The 18,639-nt window shown below is 43.7% G+C and overlaps 1 protein-coding gene across 2 annotated transcripts in view; it reads left to right on the plus strand.

Annotated features, from left to right (window-relative positions):
- PTPN11 (protein tyrosine phosphatase non-receptor type 11) overlaps window positions 1-18,639 on the plus strand; it is a 78,354-nt gene that overhangs the window by 33,158 nt on the left and 26,557 nt on the right. For both annotated transcript variants that reach the window (XM_079943500.1, XM_079943501.1), the window contains exons 7-9: window positions 14,487-14,583; window positions 17,242-17,321; window positions 17,448-17,606. In XM_079943500.1, coding sequence (XP_079799626.1) covers window positions 14,487-14,583; window positions 17,242-17,321; window positions 17,448-17,606 — 336 coding nt within the window. The remainder of the gene's footprint in view (window positions 1-14,486; window positions 14,584-17,241; window positions 17,322-17,447; window positions 17,607-18,639) is intronic.

Consider the following 18,639-nt stretch of genomic DNA (forward strand, 5'->3'; position numbering starts at 1 on the left):
CTGTTGCGTCTCTTTATTTTCTAAGCAGCAACTGATAATTATTGCCTAGATCCATTCACTTATAAGGTGTGTAATAACTTTATCATTCGTCATTAATAGCTGGAATATTTCTATAAAGATAAGCTTTTTGTCACCAGGGCAGGATATACACTTGATTCTTTCCTGTTTACTAAGTAGTTTTAAAAATAGCGTTCTCCAAAAAAAGTTTTTTTTATCAATATGTGCTCATGGATTTTTTAAACATATTTAGTGTGCTTCTATCTATGGCATTTATTATCACTTCTTTTGCTCAAATTATTTTAGCTTTGACCAGTGGGAGCTTCTGCAAGCTGGCTTCTACTCCTTCCTATACAACTCTGGTAGTTTTTGCTAGATTCCTTACTTTCTGGTGTAATAAGTTGTTACAGTGCAATACATTTCCCATGTCAGAACTGGAATCAGTCATTTCTCCAAGGAGTGAGTTAGCTTTTATCTCATTTTCCTCCCTTTCTTCCTTCCTTCTCTTTCTTCCTTTCCTGGGAAGTGGTATTTAGAGACTACAGTCTGGGAGCCAGAAGTGTTTATTGTTGTCAGGTTGGTTATTTCCATCTCAATGGGTGGAGCTAGAAAAAATTGTTTTCTTGAAATAAATTATGAGTCCAAATGATACTTCCAATTCAAATTTAGGACTCAAGACTAGTAAGACTTCCGTTACCCCCAATAATATCATTACTGAAAACAGTTTAATTTTTTTTTTTTTTTTTTTTTTCGGTATGCGGGCCTCTCACTGTTGTGGCCTCTCCCGTTGCGGAGCACAGGCTCCGGACGCGCAGGCTCAGCGGCCATGGCGCATGGGCCCAGCTGCTCCGTGGCGTGTGGGATCTTCCCGGACCTGGGCACGAACCCGTGTCCCCTGCATCGGCAGGTGGACTCTCAACCACTGCGCCACCAGGGAAGCCCAACAGTTTAATTTTTTTTCCAGCTTTTATTTTTAAATCCTTAGGGTAGATCCTTCAGAGATGTATAGTCAAATTACTGTGCTTTCAACTCATTTGTAATAGTTCTTCTCTATGTGGTTATATACTAACTGGATATACAGCTAGGTTATTTGTTTCATTTTATGTTTGGATTTCAGAAATTTCTTTCTATAAAATTTTATTTACAATTATATAAAATATTGCCTTTGATTCTAAAGTCAAATATAAAAAGTACATTCAAAGAAGTTTATCTTCTATCCCTGTCTTTTCCTCCTTATATTTATAGCCATTTAAAAAAAAGTTGAAGTTCATTATTACCTTTCAAAAAGTATAAGCAAATATATATCTGTAATTTCATAACCCATCCTTTCATGGATAAATAGTAGCATAATTTTACATACTTCTTTCCAACTTCTTTTTTTTATTACATTGGAGATCACTCCACAGTAGTATCTACAGATAGTCTTCATTCATTTTTACTGCACAGTACTCCACTGTGTGGATGTACCATAGTTTATTCAACCTATTGATGAGCATTTGGATAGTTTCCAAATATATTACAAAGAAGATACAATGCATAGCCTTGTGCATGCATATTTTTCTCTTTTTGCTGATTATTGTTAATATTAACATTTTTTTGATATTCTGTGTTAAAAAAAAAGTGCTGATTGTTACTCATCTTTAATTTTTTTTGTTTGTTTGTTTGTTTTTTTTTTGCCGGGCCGTGTGGCTCGCGGGATCTCAGTTCCTGATCAGGGATTGAACCCAGGCCACAGCAGTGAAAGTGCCAAACCTAACCAACTATACCACCAGGGAACCCCCTACTCATCTTTAATTTTTATTATATATCCTACATGATTTTGGTTAGCATATTTAAAGTCTGAAAAGTATTTTTAATTAAAATTAAAAGATATCAAACCTTTTTGGTAAATATAAGAAGTGAGCTAGGGGCTTCCCTGGTGGTGCAGTGGTTAAGAATACGCCTGCCAATGCAGGGGACACGGGTTCGAGCCCTGGTCCGGGAAGATCCCACATGCCGCGGAGTAGCTGGGCCCATGTGCCACAATTACTGAGGCCCAGGCACCCAGAGCCCATGCTCCGCAACAAGAGAAGCCACCACCATGAGCAGCTCACGCACCGCAACAAAGAGTAGCCCCTGCTTGCTGCAGCTAGAGAAAGCCCGACGCAGCAACGAAGACCCAAAGCAGCCAAAAATAAATAAATTAATTAAATTAAAAAAAAAAGTGAGCTATTTTAAAAAAATTATTATTTATTTATTTATTTTTGGCTGCATTGGGTCTTTGTTGCTGAGCGCAGGCTTTCTCTAGTTGTGATGAGTGGGGGCTACTCTTCATTGCGGTGTGCGGGCTTCTCATTGCAGTGGCTTATCTTGTTGCAGAGCACAGGCTCTAGGTGCGCGGGCTTCAGTAGTTGTGGCTCGCGGGCTCTAGAGCACAGGCTCAGTAGTTGTGGCGCACGGGCTTAGTTGCTCTGCGGCATGTGGCATCTTCCTGGACCAGGGCTCGAACCTGTGTCCCCTGCAGTGGCAGGCAGATTCTTAACCACTGTGCCACCAGGGAAGTCCCAGTGAGCTATTTTGTAATCTAGTCCCATTTTTATGTTACACTTCATAATAGCTGAGGCCATCATTTGCACAGACCACTTTTCCTATAAAGTGACTATGAACTTTAAAAAAATTACAGCAGCAAATTTGGTATCTGGTGCAGTGGTGGATTGTTTAAGTTCACTTAGGCAATGCTTAGAGAAACAAAGTCAGACCTTCTTACAGCTTGTGGCAGTAGGGAGTTTTTTATGATCCCTTTGGCGGGGTCAGGATAGAACTTAGAAGGAAATCCTAGCCTGACTTTTCTGGCCATGGAAAAAGGTTGATTCTAAACGCTGACCTGATGGTTTCAGTCCGTGACATCTGAAATTCAGTTCATCTTTTATACATTATTAACAACAAAATGGGGGAAAACTGAGTTGGCTTTCAGGGGAAATGGAAAAAAACAAGATCACATCTGTACTCTACTAAGTCCTCTGTAGATGTCAGGCTGGGGTGATAAATTGTCAGGCACTAAATCAGGGCATTAACGTTTCACTTAAACTGAAGCTAGATCCAAATAGCTGATGGCCTGCTTTCTAGATCTCTTATGTACCTGCTTCTTAAATCCAGTCAGTTTTCAAAAAATTGCCCTTTAAGGTTGTGGCCAGGGGAATAAGGCTGAGAACAGAATGAACCATTATAGAAGAACTTAGGTATGTGGAAGCAGAGACTCATTAAAATCTAAATCCTCTGAAGCTGAAGTTTGATCCAACAGCAAGGCATTAATTATTTAGCGATTGTACCTTAGTTGTTTCCCAGAAGGTGATAAATTTGGGATCAGTTCCTTCTTACTGTGTGTTCTGATGGTCTTTAAAGTGAACCAAAGCTCTAAATTGCAATGCCACTGATAATTAAACTCTGATAGCTATGTTTTGTTTGTCTGTATGCCCGGCTTCTCGTTTTCTGTGAAACTCTTTGTGTTCTTTTGGGTAATTTTCCCCTAGAAGACACTTACAAATTACTTCCGATTTTGATGCATCTTAAAATACGAAGTCTCTTGTGAAGCTCTTTGGTTCTTTTCTCCTTTGCTCCTGAAATAAATTCAGGTTGGTGGTTTTCTTCAAGGATATGTGGTATGGTCAAAACATTGCAAACCCAAGTTTTTAATTTTTCCTATAGAGTCCCCATTTTTTTTCCTTTCTTTCCCCAATTTTTTTTACTGTGGTAAAATGAGATTGTCCTTTTCTGTAAACATCTTTTGTCTCCTGCATATCTCTGCCATGACTGTAAAGAAGTGGAAAGTATTTCTAGATTTGTTGAAATGAAGTAAAGTTCTGTCAAAATGAGATGGACACTAAATAACTGATCAGGCAGGTTTTGATCCTGCAATTTTGTCCCTTCGTTGTGCAAGTTACCCGAAACCTGAATTCAGCCCTTGTGTGTCTCTGTGAGAGGCATATCGCATGGCTGCATTTGTAGGGTATCTGCCCTCTCTGTGCCTGTTCTTCCCTTTTGAGTCTCTAGACCTGAGTTGCCAAGGGGCACTGTGAGCTGAGCCTGGACGTCATCTAACTGCAGGACCCAAGCTGAGGATGGAAATCTTGCTGTTGATAGTCCTTCGGCTGCCAGATTTTGCCTTCACCCTCCTCTTCCATCTCACTGCCCCCTCTGTATCCAGAACCTCGGCTCTCCACACACCTGCTTCGTTCTTCTTTCCCTGCGGAAGGTTTCTTTGCTTCTTGACTTACGAACTTTACTTCTTACCCCTTTCAGATATTGAAACTGGCAACTTTCAGTCATTGTATCAAAGTCTCAGCGATTTTCACTGGCTCAGACGCCATCCATCTCTGGTCCAAGGACAGCATCACATAGAACAAAGACATCTTCATGGACCACTGTGTTTGGGGAAAAATAGTTCTCAGATGAAGGTTATAGGGAGTTGGGCAGACATCCCCAAAATATCTCCCCCAAACAGTAGCCATTGGTGGTGGCAGTGATTAATTTGTTCATTCATTTAACAAATATTTATTAAGCACAGACTCTATGCTGGAGTCTCTGTTCTAGGTTCTGGGGATGTAGTAGAGAACAAGTCATAGTCTTTATCCTTGTGGAGTCAATTGGGAGAGACAGACAGTAAACAAAGAAGCAGGTAAGTATTCATTATGTGAGATGGTGATAAGTGTTGTGAAGAAAAGAAAGTAGGGGAAGATAAAAAGGGTGTGCTGATGGGGGCATCACCATTTTACATAGAGCTCTCTGACAGAGTGGCATTTGAGTGGAGACCTGATGGAAATAACGGAGCAAGGCATGCAGATAACCTCAGGAAGAACATTCCAGGCAAAGGGAACAGCAAGTGCAAAGGCCCTGAAGTGGGAATGTGCTTAATGCACGTGGTGCACAATCAGCGGACAGGCCAGTACTATCAGAGAAGGGTGAGCAAGAGGGAAATGTAGGTGGAGCCATAACGGAGGGGTCAGATCCCATGGGGCACTGTGGTCAGGGTAAAGCTGTTGGCTTTTACTTGGAGTAAGATGGAAAATCTAAGGAGAGTTTTGAGCACAGGAGTGAGGTGATCACTCAGGTTGCCACATGGAGGACAGTCTGTAAGGGGAAGGACAGAAGCAGCGAGATGGGCAGGGAGGCAAATTGCAATAATTTGAACAGAGAAATAATGTTGGCTTTGACCAGGGCAGCAGCAGCGGAGGTGCTTGAGAACTTGAGACTTTTTTGAAGGTAGAATTGTCAGTATTTGAAGGTAGAGTTGACAGATTGTATGGTTAAGACAGAGGTGAGGCAGGATAAGGTGAAAGTTTTTGGCTTGAGCGATTAATTAGTAGGATGGAGTTACGGTTTGCTTAGAGGGGGAAGAATGGAAGGAATGGGTTTGGGGGAGACTCGGAGGGATGAGTTTTGGGGGAAACTGGGAGGGATGGGTTTTGGGGCAAGTGATCAACTTACGTTTTAGACATGTTAAAGTTTGAACTGCCTATTACATACCTAATGGGAATATGATTCTTCAGCTAATTCAATTGTGTTACAGGTGGGATTGTACTAGAATGTTCTTCCTTCCTCACGTCACCTTGCTAACGTCTCTTCATTCTTCAGTTCCCAGCATCAGGGTCATTTGTCATTTTCTCAGGGAAACCTCCTTGATCCCTGTCCCTATGCCTGGATTGATTCTTCCTGTTATATGTGCACATAGCAGCAGATCCTTTCCTTTGTAGAGTTTACCATCCTTGGAATTCGTGAATAATTTGTGTAGTTATTGGTTTAATGTTTGTTTCTTGTCACTGTGAATCCACAGAAGCAGATGGCGTTACGAGGTCTGTTGGAATAAAAAGAGGTCTTGTTCAAATGAAACTGTTGGTGAAAAAATAAAGAGACAAACTTTGATCCTGCTGTTTTATGTCTGCTGTGTGCATATTATCTAAAAAAATAGTCCGGGTCAGTCTGTGGGCCTCACAAGGACAGATAGTCCTGTTTTGTTCACTGTAGCCCCAGAATCCAGCAGAGAGCCTGGCACACAGGAGGCACAAAATAAGTATTTGTGTTGTGTTGAATCTGAGCTGTTTTCCATAGCAAGAGAGACTTGTATTGGCTTCAGACCCTTTGCTTATATTCAATAGGGAACAGCTTTCTGATGCTTAAAAAGTGTGGAGGAATGTTCTAGGCTTTACTTTGAGATGTTCGTCTTTATTCCCATGCAGTTTTCATTTGGAGCCCCTGTTTGAGGCTTGGTGAATGCACGTTTTAGTCTCTGAGACCCCTCTACACACTTGCTTAAAAGGATGTCATTCAGGGTCGCAGTAATGAATTTCAGGCAGATTTTAGTTTTGAACCCTCTGTTTCTGATTAAAAAAAAAAAACACAGTACACACAGACAAACCTTCCACAACACCTTTTTAACTGGGGTTCTATTTTCTCAGCTCTTTAAAGCTTATTTTCCTTAGTAATTGGATTTTTTTTTTAAAGCCCAGCCTCCTTCTGTTATACAAGCCTCTCTTCCCTGTCATGGTCTGAAGCTGTGCTCCGTTTGCACGGGCATCGCAGGCATTTCTCTGAAAGCCACACAGATGTCCTGGATTCCACCAGCAGCTCTGCCAACCGACAGAGGAGCTAGTGCCTTTCTTCAAACCCACAAATTCTACTTGGAGATAGTTAGGTTTTATGGAGACAAGGCTTTAACTGCACCCCAAAGCTGTGTCTCAAAAAATAATTCTTGCTGGTGATCTCTAGTGGAAATCTTCTGCTTGGTGACTAAGCAAAGCCATATTGAACAGCTACCCCAACCAGGGCTCCAGCCTCATGATTAAAAATGCTCCGGGAGGGCAGCCTTGAACTGTCACCAGGCTTTTCCATCCAGGCCTGAGCTCCCGGCTGCTTGATAGAAGGGCTGCTCCCTTCTGGTGGGCAGAGCATCACAGTGGCTAAAGGGTTTTATTCCGCAAGCCCCATTCTGGAGAAATTCCTTTGTTTCCTTTGAACTATTTCTCTTTCAGCCCACTCCATCCACCCCCCCGCCCGCCCTTGCTTTTGTTCTGTGCCCCTCCAGTGTCAGGTTTTTCTCTTTAGAGTTGTTTTCATTTGCTGGAGATGCTTGACATCTTTACAGAGAACTGAAGAACCGAAGGTGCTTCCAGGTGCTTTCACATCTCTGCTGTACCTTCCCCTTTGCCTTTGAACAACCTTGCTGCTTTCCACACTGTGGGCCTGTGCTGCAGCCTCCATTTCTTCTTAGCCCCTTTCTTCTTTAACCTTGGAATGTGACAGCCCACAGTATGCTGAAGTAACACTTTGAGAAGACACCAGTGGCTTTCTTATTAAGATTAAAAAATAGTCTTTTCTCTGGCCTCTTTCTTCCGTGAGCCGCTCTTGAGACAGCTGTCCAGTTCCTCATTCCCACCATTTTCTTGTTTCTCTGATCCGCAGCGGCATGTGCCTGGTTTATTCCTTCCTCCCCTCCCTTGTGCTCTTCTTGCTGTTTGTTGCTTTTTCTTCTCCCAACCAGTTAACTCTGGTGGTCCTCCAAGACGTGGTCTGGGCCCTCTGCTTATCTTGCTTTAAACTTGCTCTTCACTGAGGAGCACATCCATTTTCACCCTCCTCTGATGACCGCTAAGTTTGTGTTGCTTCCGGGCTCTGGCTCTACCTTTTTTTTTTTTTTTTGTGGTACGCGGGCCTCTCACTATTGTGGCCTCTCCCGTTGCGGAGCAACAGGCTCCGGATGCGCAGGCTCAGCGGCCATGGCTCACGGGCCCAGCCGCTCTGCGGCATGTGGGATCTTCCCAGACCGGGGCACGAACCCATGTCCCCTGCATCGGCAGGCGGACTCTCAACCACTGCGCCACCAGGGAAGCCCTGGTTCTACCTTTTGAATTGTGCCTTCCACACTTCTTCTTGGCTGTAATAGCTCTTCAAACTCAAGCATTCACAACCAGACCTGTTATTTTGTTATTTTCCCCTTCAGACCAAATATACCCTTTTACTTCTCATCTCTGGTGGTTGTCCTGTGTATTCTCTGACCCTGTAGGCTGGAATCCTCAGAGCATCCCTTAACTCATCTTTCTCCCATACCTTGCCATTCACCAGGTCTGGTTGATTTTTCTTTCCTAGTTGTCTTTGTGGTCTTAGAGGAAGGAAAGAAATTAGCATTTATTGTCTGCTTGGTGCTGCATTTTGGGCTAGGGAAATCATCTCATTGCATCCCCAGATCTTATGCGGTAGGTAGATCTTGTGTCCCTGGGTGCTCTGAGAGATCAAGGCACCTGCCCAGGACTGCCCAGGTGGGCAGCAGCAGAGACAGGAGTCTCGCCTGATGCCAGGGGTGCAGGCTCTCATCGCCTCACAAGACACCAGCTGCCCTTTTACTCTCGGCCTCTGCCCTTCCATTCGCCCTTCATGCTAATCTACTCTCAGCATTTCTCCTGTCACTCTTCTGCTCAAAAACCTTCAGTGGCTCCCGATTTCCCACCAGAGGCATAGCATTTTCATTTTGAATATGAAGACACTGAAGCCCAGAAGAAGGGAGAAAGTTGTCCCCAAGGATGTGGCTAGCAAGTAGTTGGCTGTGGTTTGAACTTCCAGAACTTCTGACTCTAAGTCTACCGTGCTGTGCTTCTCAGCTGTTGAAGATCTCCCGCCCAGTTCTCAAGGCCCCCCCATCTCCCCACCTAACCTCATTTCCCACACTGACAGAACTCAGCTTCCAGGCCCTTTGACCAGTTTCCTTCACCCTAACTCTGAGGCCACTAACTCTGGCCTCTTAGCCACCTTTGCTTATGTCCCTAACTTGCTGGGATGTTTTCCTCCCTTCCTTGTACCCATCTTAGCCCCTCACTTGCCTCAGGCCTCACCTCCTCCCAGAAACCTGCTTCACTTAGTTTTCATGGATCTCACTCCCTAAATTCCACACCACATAATTAATTACACACTTAATCATAGATTATTAATGATAGATTTGTCTTGTACTGTTTGCTGCTGTTTCCTATGTCAGAACCTCTTCTCCTCTGGGGACCGTGTCTTCTAGATTTGTTTTTCTACTTCACCTTGTTGGAGGAAGGAGGTGACTTAACTTCAAACAAGCACCTGGAAAGGAACCAAATCTTGGATTGGTTTTGTCCCTCACGGTGCTTTGTAAGTGCTTGTCCATCAGTTGGGACCTTCTCTGGTGATGAGAATCTCCAGCTGCCCTTTCACTCCTGGATGATGCCGCAGACTCATTGGGGACGAGCCTCCCCAACTCCACCGTGGGGAAGTGGTGACAGGCCGTGCAGCATGGCATCTGGAAGTGGGGGCTTTCACCTGCTGATGGTGCCTGGTAACACCACAGAGTTTGCAGTAAAGAGGACGGAGTGAGAATTCTAGTGTTCCTCTGTGCGGAGGGCAGATGCCAAAGGGAAACAGAAGTTCATTCAGACCGGGAAGAAGGCCCAGTCTGGCGCCTGTCTACGTGGTTACTGCTGTCTTATTATTTGTGGCCCCCACCAGAGAGGCCATCTGCCTGACAGCCGTCCTCAGCCCTCTTTCTCTCCTTCAGGTGACCAGCCGTGAGTGGGGTAGGGGGAAAGTTAATAGGAGCTTTTACATTTTTATCTTTTTATAATTTATAAAAACGTTCTTTTATTATTGAAGTTTTCACACACGCCAAAGTTGAGAAAACAGGACGATGGACCTTCTTTTTCCCAACACTCAGCTGTAACACTTATCAGTATTTTGTTGATCTTGTCTCCTCCCCTTGTAGCTTTGTTTTTTTGTTTTGTTGTTGTTTGTGGCCACCTAGCACAGCATGTGGGATCTTAGCTCCCCGACCAGGGATCAAACCAGTGCCGCCTGCAGTGGAAGCGTGGAGTCTTAACCACTGGACCGCCAGGGAAGTCCCTGTAGCTTTGTTTGTAAAAATACTGTACAGTTTGGTCTGGCCTTAATGATTAGTGGCGTTATTTTTTTTTCCCTTAGCAATTTGTCCCTGTTGCTCAGAGCAGTGCAGGCAAATGGTTCTCAGGCCACTGTCCTGGCACATGGGGCTGCCTGGCTCTGCCCATTCATTTGTTGTTTGTCTGTCTTTCTTTGATCCTGTTTCTCCACTTGCATTCGTGACATTCTGGTCAAGAGCCGGTTCCAGTGGTCTTTAATCAGAGGACTTTGGAAGCCTGTGAGGGTCTCTTTTGGTCATCACGGTGACTGGGGGTGCTGCTACTGGCATTTAGGCTGGAGGCTGGCAGGGGTCCAGGTGTGGGGAGCACAGATGTTCAACAGCCATAGCTGTGAGGGACCGTTCTGCATTGTGAACACCTGTTCCATCCACACTCGGTCATGCTGCTGGGCACGCCTAATGTACAATGTGGATTGGGGATTGCCTTTCTCTTCATGCCTTTTATAAACGCTTAAAAGTTTGATATAATCCATTTGTTGATCACCGTTGATTCATGTAATCAGGTGACTGTAACTAGCCTCTGGTCCTTTCTGAGGGTTCATCCTTGGTTGCAAACCCTTTGGTTGTTTTACGTGGGAAAATGGGGTATCTTGCAGCCTGTGCCCCAGCTTTCTCGTTGCCTGTCCCACGCCTTATCACTGGCATCCTGCCAGGCCCAGTGGAGAATGGGGATGGAGACAGTGACATTCAGCCGCAGGTCATTCACAGCTTTTGGTGCCCTGGGGGCAGCTGAGAGGGAGGTTGTGGAAGATCATCCTTGAAGGGATTGTAAACTCCTGGGGGCAGGGCTTGGTGGCTATTCTCCTGCCTCTTCCGGCCATCAGCCTGCTGCTGCTGGGGAGGAAGCGCCCCTTAGCAGGCGGTAGCTGATTATCTCGGGTGCAGTCGGGGAGCCTCTGCAGGCAGAACATGGAAAGTGACAACTTCTGAGTTCTTTTTATTTTCAGTCTCACTCGAGATGGATGGCAGCCTTCCACTGTGGGAAATGAAATGTGTTCAGGCAACTTGGGCCCCAGGCGCAGATGAGAATGGGCTAATGGGCACGGAGGAAGGAGCGGGGCTGGAGGGGGAGAGGCACACTGTTCGTCATTACTAATCCGTGACAGCTGCCAGCCAGCCGCTGACGGTTAGCACCCTACTGCGCCTGGGACACAGGGCCTCTGGGCCTGTCCTTTCTGGAACACTCCAGGGCCCAAACTGTCTCAACTTGTGTGCTGTTCAAACCTCAAATCCGCATGGAAGATGCAATTGGTAACTTAATGCAGGATGAGGGAAGCCAGAGGCTGAGCTGAGTAGATGGTCTAGCCAACATGCTATGGGTATTGGTGAGGATTTCCCTGGCCTGGAACTCTGGATTATTCTAGCAAAGTGTTCTTAGTGTGTGAGATGATTTTCCGGGGCACCCCATTACAGTAAGATCAAATTAGCGAATGAGGAAGGTTTTTCTCTTTTTTAACCCATACCCATTCCTTTTGACGTGGCTTAGGAGAAGGTCTGAGTACAGTTTTAGTATGCCTCTAACACCTACCTCTAACACCTGCCAGTGTCCCTTTTCCTTTACAGAGTCTCAGGCATGCTACAGTATCCAGGTAGAATTTGACAATATTTTGTTTTTATTATATTCCTTTTTCTGGTTACCTTCCATATATGGCAAGTGATACTGGTTTTCATGTGTGCTAGTAATATGCAGTTTCCTTTTGAAATACATTTTCTGAAGGGAAAAAAGAGGCTGTTAATTTAAGAAAACAATTGCTATAACAGGTGATGTGCTGAGATGGCACAGCATCTTGAAGATGCTTTTCAAATGACTAAAGATCGGGAAATGCTGTTTTAATATTTTGCCTACGTGGTTTTTCTTTATGTTGAAGGCCAGGCCGGCAGTGTCAGCATGGGATGCTGAGTGTGGGCCCTGCAGTGCCGAGGCCATCGCCATGATGGTCTGTGGTTTGTATGTCTCCCTCCACCCCCTTCTGTATTTATTTGTTCATTCAGCGGATACATTTTGAGTGCCTACTTTGTGCTGGATGCTGTGCTGTTTGCAGGCAAACAAGGGTGGTCCATGCTCTCTAATAGAAGAGACAAGATTGCAAAAACGTAGCTGGGATTCAGTGTGACGAGCGTACTCACGGAGGGAGGTGCTGCAGCCCTTGAACTGGTATTGTGAGCCACAGGGAGGTCGTGCTGAGTGGGTCAGGAGAGCTTCCCAGAGGAGGAGGTATTTGGGGTGGGTCCTAATGAGTAAGTAAAATGTAACCATTCATAGGTACTCAAGGCAGAGAAAGAGAATTCTAGGCAGAGGGGATGGCATGGATAAAAACATGAAGGCCTGAAGAAACATGGTGAGTTCAAGACCCTTGTGTATATTTGGTGTGGCTAGAGTGTAGACAGTGCGCCTTAACTCTTAACACCAACCCTATGGGGTAGGTAATTAGAATTAGCCCCACTTTACACTTGAGGACACTGAGGCACAGACAGGATAGTAACTTGGCGAAGCAGCAGCTGAGGTTAGAGGCAGGCCTCCATTAGCTCAGAGAAGGTTTCCTGAGTTGTTCTGAAAAGCGTGCATTTGATCTTGAAGGCAGAGGGAGGAACTGAAGGTGATTAAACAGGGCGGGCCTGGGTGAAATCTGCCTTTTCTAGAGATTGCTCTGGCAGTGTGCCCTCCACAAGTGAAGCATCACTTGAGGTTTGTTTCATAAGTGAACACTTGAATGCTTTGCTGTCAAGTTTGTTTTGAATCAAGCACCTAGTTATTTCCTAGTATGTGTCCCGCCCTCCCCCCACCCCATTGTAGCTTTTGTTGATGTTGTTTCTCTTCACTTGGTTGATGTTTAAGTGATTGATTCAGTTCATAGTGTTTGAACCTCACCTTAATGTCTAATAATCAAGATCAAACTTTCTTCCTAACACAGCAATATTGCACGGTAAGGCTGGCTCACAGTTGAGAGGAAATGCCAGCTCCAAGAAGGCAAAGGGCTGTAATTACTTAAAGTGACCTCATTTAAGAATTTTGAGTGACCGTTTGATTGTCAGAGTTCTGCATACATTGTATTTTATTTCTGTCCAGGTTTCCACTGGCTGAACACTTTGGTTATGAGCTGAGTGTCAAGGCCAAATATTGCATTTTGAAACTGAGAGTCAAACTAGCAATTTAAACTCCTGACTTTCGTACCTGTCTGTGAAATTCAGATAAATGAAATGGAAATCTAACAGGGCTGCTGTGTTACGAAATACTGACTCTGCCTCTCCTTGTAGAGAAATCTCTAAGGGAAAATCATTTTAGCGTATATAAATATATTAAAAATATATATAACACACTTTTCCCCCCCTTTTTTTAGTCTTCCTTTCACTTTCTTGATTTGCCCCATTTGTGATTTCCCATTCAAATTAGGCTTGTTTGAAACCAAGGGTCCCTTGAAGAGGCACTTGTGGTAATTTTGAAAATGAAACCTACTCCTTGAAAATACTTCAGCCTAGCTTGTCCACCTTCCTGTCTGTTTCTGCAGCTGGTGCTTCTCACCACTTCCCCACATCCTCTCTTCCCCTGGGGCCAGCTCCACGATGGCTGCCTAGTTTAGGCTCTTGCCCTGATCGCGTTCCCCACCTCCTTTACCTGCAGAGGTGTCCTTCCTGACCCCTCGCTTTGGGTGCCCGAGAGTTCTCCTCCTCCGTCTCTGGCTGCGGTAGAGGATAGGGGCCCCCTCCCCTCAGAGCATAGGAGAGCGGGTGTCTGTGCAGACGCAGGCTGGCTGCCCAGGGCACTGACATGGGTTTGAGGCATAGGAGGACTCCAAAGCCTTGCTAACAAAGCTTGCATGCCCATGATCTAGTGGCACCAGAACTACTTCTACTGTCCCCCAGGATCCAAATTTGAGAACTGACTTTCAGCTTGCTCTGAATCAATCAATGGTAAAAGGCAGATCATAAAATCCTCAAGAACATGGATCATATGTATTATTTGGATGCTGTCTACCAATGCTCACTGGCTTTCATTCTTAATAATTGTTATTTTAAAAGGTTTCTCTTCTTATAAATATTTATTTATTGTAGCAAATTTAGGCAAAAAACAGTTAAAAAAGAAAAAGAAAGAAAAGAAAAAGAATAATCCCACTGCTCTCAAAAAAATAATCCCCGTTACTTTTTTGGTGTACATCCTTCTGCCATTTCTTATATACACAGGTGCATGCAGACATATGGGCTTATGTAAGACACTGTTTTGGAAGTTTGAGCTGCTTTTCAGTTAATACTTACTCTGATCATCATTCCAAGGCATTAAATATTCTCCTAGGATATCTTTTAAACATCTGTAGAACATCTTTTGTATGAATGAACGAAAGTGTTTATTTAGGCAGTCCTTTCTGGTTGGACATTTATGTTGTTTCCAGTGTTCCTGCCACTCTTGATATAGCATTAAGGTGAGCTTTCTTGTAGCTGTTGCCCACGACTCTGGAACATTTCCTAGGAAAAATTCCCTAAAGTGGAAGTGCTGGGTCAAGCTTTTTTTTTTTGAAGCTTTTGGTGCATAATAATATTTACTTTTGTTTCTCTCTAGACACTACAACAACAGGAATGCAAACTTCTCTACAGCAGAAAAGAGGGTCAGAGGCAAGAGAATAAAAACAAAAATAGATATAAAAACATCCTGCCCTGTAAGTATCAATGTATTTCTCCATAATAGTCATTCTTGGAGGTTTTGATTCCCAGTGTCTCAGTAACTTTTCTGGGGGCCATGTGCTTTCTCAGCAGATCCAAGGCCTTAGCTTCTTTTAATTGTAAGTAGTTTCCAAAATAATCAGCTGTTTTGGGGATGGATGACCTCATTCACTGAGTTCCTGTGATGTTGATTACGGAGTAAAATTGCCACTGGGAGGCTTAGTGTGTGGTTGTTTCCTTCTATTAATTAATTTTGTCTGCGTAGGAGAGATCATCTCAAGGCTTGCCATCTCCCAGGGTCTCACCATCAGGCTCAAGGGTCCCAGGCTTGTGTCCTTGCTTTGCAGCGTCCAGCCCTTGGGTCTTGGGGACAGCACGCCTCCTTTCTGGGGCTCTGTTCCCTCATCTGCGGAACAGACGAGCTCCTCCTGGGGGTTCTTCCAACTGTTCCCTTCATCTTTTCCGACATCCCTCATCCCTTGAGCTCGAATTACTGGAGATTCAGGTGCATACCTATGCTTTGCTCAGAAGCAGACCTTGTGATATTCATAAAGCAGTACCTCCTTTAACACCCAGGTGCTGCCAGGTAGAGCCTGAGTTGAACTGTAGTGAAAAAGAGGCCCAGAAGGATGTAGGCCTTGGGTGAGGATCCCAGAAATGGCACCACACAGTTGTGATAGCTCACCTCCCCTGAGTGCTGTCTCTGTGCCAGACTCTGAGTCCATATCTCACTTAATCCGTATCCCATGCACACAAAGCAGGAGTTCTTATTATCCCCATTTTAGGGACCATTTTAGCAAGGTCACAAGTGGGAGTGAGTGCGAGAACTGGTACTGGAGCCCCCAAAGTCACTGCTCTTAGCCCTGAGCTCTAATGCAGGGTCTCCAGAGTGGGCTGGGTAAGGCAGTCTGCCATGGGACAGGGAAGGAACATTTAGAACGTCTCTTGATTTACATCTTTTATCTAAAAAAAAAAAAAAAAGAAAGAAAGTAAATTTTAAATCTGATGTGCAGCTTGATGGCAGAGCGTGCATAATGTTTTTACCCAATTTAAAAATAAGGCTTGTGTGGGGCTTCCCTGGTGGCGCAGTGGTTGAGAGTCCGCCTGACGATGCAGGGGACACGGGTTTGTGCCCCGGTCCGGGAAGACCCCACATGCTGCGGAGTGGCTGGGCCCGTGAGCCATGGCTGCTGAGCCTGCGCGTCCGGAGCCTGTGCTCCGCAACGGGAGAGGCCACAACAGTGAGAAGCCTGCGTACCGCAAAAAAAAAAAAAAAAAAAAAAGGCTTGTGTGTATCTATAATTGTATATATATTTCAGTGTTCAAAAACTTTATTATTGAAGTTTATTGACAGCATGATCAGATTGGAGAGCACTGCTGTAATGTCTCCTCAGGCCAGAGCTATTTTGTCAGATACTGTAAACCCATCCGGGTGTGTGTGTGTGTGTGTGTGTGTGTGTGTGTGTGTGTGTGTGTGTGTGTGTGTGTGTGTGTGTGTGTGTGTCATAGTCTTTCTGTATACATAGGTGCGCACACACAGTGTATATGTATATCACATCCATATAGATATTTTTAATGTGTGCAGGTGAGGATGGGAGAAAGTGGAGGCATTTCTAATACTGAGGAGAGACAATGAGGAATTTGTAGAGAATCATTTTGAGCCACAGCATGGTCCTAATGACGTTGGGGAAGCATTGCCCTCTTTATGTCTTAAGTTTTCATTTCTGCTCAAGAGGTCTAAATGGTACTCATTAGTAAGATGTGGGGATGTAGGAAAAGATGAAGGGAACAGTGGTATGCAGTATCTATTGATAAATAGAATATTATTGCCCTTTCCTCCCTTAAAGATCCCAATCAGATGTTTCTTCTGATTAACATCATATTCTTTAAAGATGGGGAGTCTGAAGCAAAAGAACATTATTCTAGTAAGACATACAACTTTATTACTATTTCTCAGTGTAAAATGTGTTGCTTCGGTAGAACACTCAGATTTTTTAAACATCAGTAATGTACTTCTGTATAAAATTTGGTCAGTAGATACTATCATCAGAATCCTGTTGTCTAGATACTGTATTTAATTCTACTTCATTAAAAAAAACACCCTTTTTCTTATGGAAAGTTTAAAATATATTCAAAAGTAGACAGAATAGTATAAAGAACCCACACGTACCCATCACCCAGCTCCAACAATTGTCAACTCCTGCCCAATCTTGATTCATCTATATTCTGATACACTTCTCTTCTCTCCCTGAATTGTTTTGAAGCAAATCTCAGACATCATGTCATTTACCTGTAGTTTACTCTTCCTCTAAAAAAAACCCCCAAAACAAAAATAACTTTTGTTTTGAAATAATTTTAGACTCACAAGAAGTTACAAAAATATATAGAGGGCTCCCATGTACCCTTTATCCAGCTTCTCCCAATGATAATATTCTATATATCCATAGTACATTATCAAAACCAGGGAATTGACATTGCTACTTTATTCTCTTAAAGAAAGCATTATGAGGCATCATATTCAGATTATAGTTTAGGATTTAGTTTTTAATGTTGTTTTATCATGAAATGAGCAAAACTTGGACTCGTTGAGGATGAACTGATTTGTCCTGAAGAGGTCTCAGTACCTTTGTGACCATGTTCTCTTTTTCTTCCAGTTGATCACACCAGGGTTGTCCTACACGATGGTGATCCCAATGAGCCTGTTTCAGATTACATCAATGCAAACATTATCATGGTAAACTTTGTTTCTCGTGGTGTTTTCTGACTGTATATTGCTAGCCAGTTTTTGTATTTTAAATCCTTCCTCATGGCCTGAGAGCAGTTTTCAAATGTTTGAAGTATTTTCTTCCTAAATTTCTAGCCTGAATTTGAAACCAAGTGCAACAACTCAAAGCCCAAAAAGAGTTACATTGCCACACAAGGCTGCCTGCAAAACACCGTGAATGACTTTTGGCGGATGGTATTTCAAGAGAACTCCCGAGTGATTGTCATGACAACAAAAGAAGTGGAGAGAGGAAAGGTATGCTATATACTCTACTTTTTTGAAGTATTGGACATGTCAGGTTGAACATGTTAAGAACTGAATAGGGACTTCCCTGGTGGCGCAGTGGTTAAGAATCCGCCTGCCAATGCAGGGGACACGGGTTCGAGCCCTGATCCAGGAAGATCCCACGTGCCGCAGAGCAGCTAAGCCTGTGCGCCACAACTACTGAGCCTGCGTTGTGGAGCCCATGTGCTGCAACTACTGAAGCCTGCGCGCCTAGAGCCCGTGCTCCACAACAAGAGAAGCAATCACAATGAGAAGCCTGCGCACCGCAACGAAGAGTAGTCCCTGCTCACCGCAACTAGAGAAAGCCCGTGGGTAGCAACGAAGACCCGACACAACCAAAAATAAAATATAAATAAATTTATTTTTAAAAAAAAAGCTGAGTAAACACAGTAAGCTTACTCTGACCCTCTGGAAAAAAGAGAGTAGGAGAAATTTGATATGACATACTTTGGTGTAGTTTTCTTTTTTTCTTCTTCTTAGGGTTCATGGAGCTTCTTGGGTCTGTGGGTTTATAGTTTTCTTCAAATTTGAATAACGTTTACTATTTCTTCACACATGAACTGCCAACCCACCCTGTCCTGGGTTACCAATTACACATATATTAGGCTGTTTGAAGTTGTCCTATAGCTCACTGAGACTTTCTTCATTTATTTTCAGTTCACTTTTTTCCCTCTGTTTGGGATAAGTTAGATAAGTTTCTTTTGCTATACGTGTTTCAGTTCATCTTTTCTTCTGCAGTGTAGAGTCTGCTGTTCATCCTATCCAGTGTAATTTTCACAGTAGACATTGTCCTTTTCATTTAAGTTTTATTTGAGTCTTTTTAATATATCCTATGTCTCTCTTCTTAACATGTCCATCATTTGCTGTACCTTTTGAACATATGGAATATATTTATAATAATTTTTTAAATGTCCTTGTTACTAATCCTATTATATATATCATTTCATTTTTCCATTTTAGTGGTTTAAGGTAGGAGAGTAAATCCAGTTTCTGTTACCCCATT

This window comes from Stenella coeruleoalba (genome assembly GCF_951394435.1).
Source record: "Stenella coeruleoalba genome assembly, chromosome: 14".
Classification (NCBI taxonomy): domain Eukaryota; kingdom Metazoa; phylum Chordata; class Mammalia; order Artiodactyla; family Delphinidae; genus Stenella; species Stenella coeruleoalba.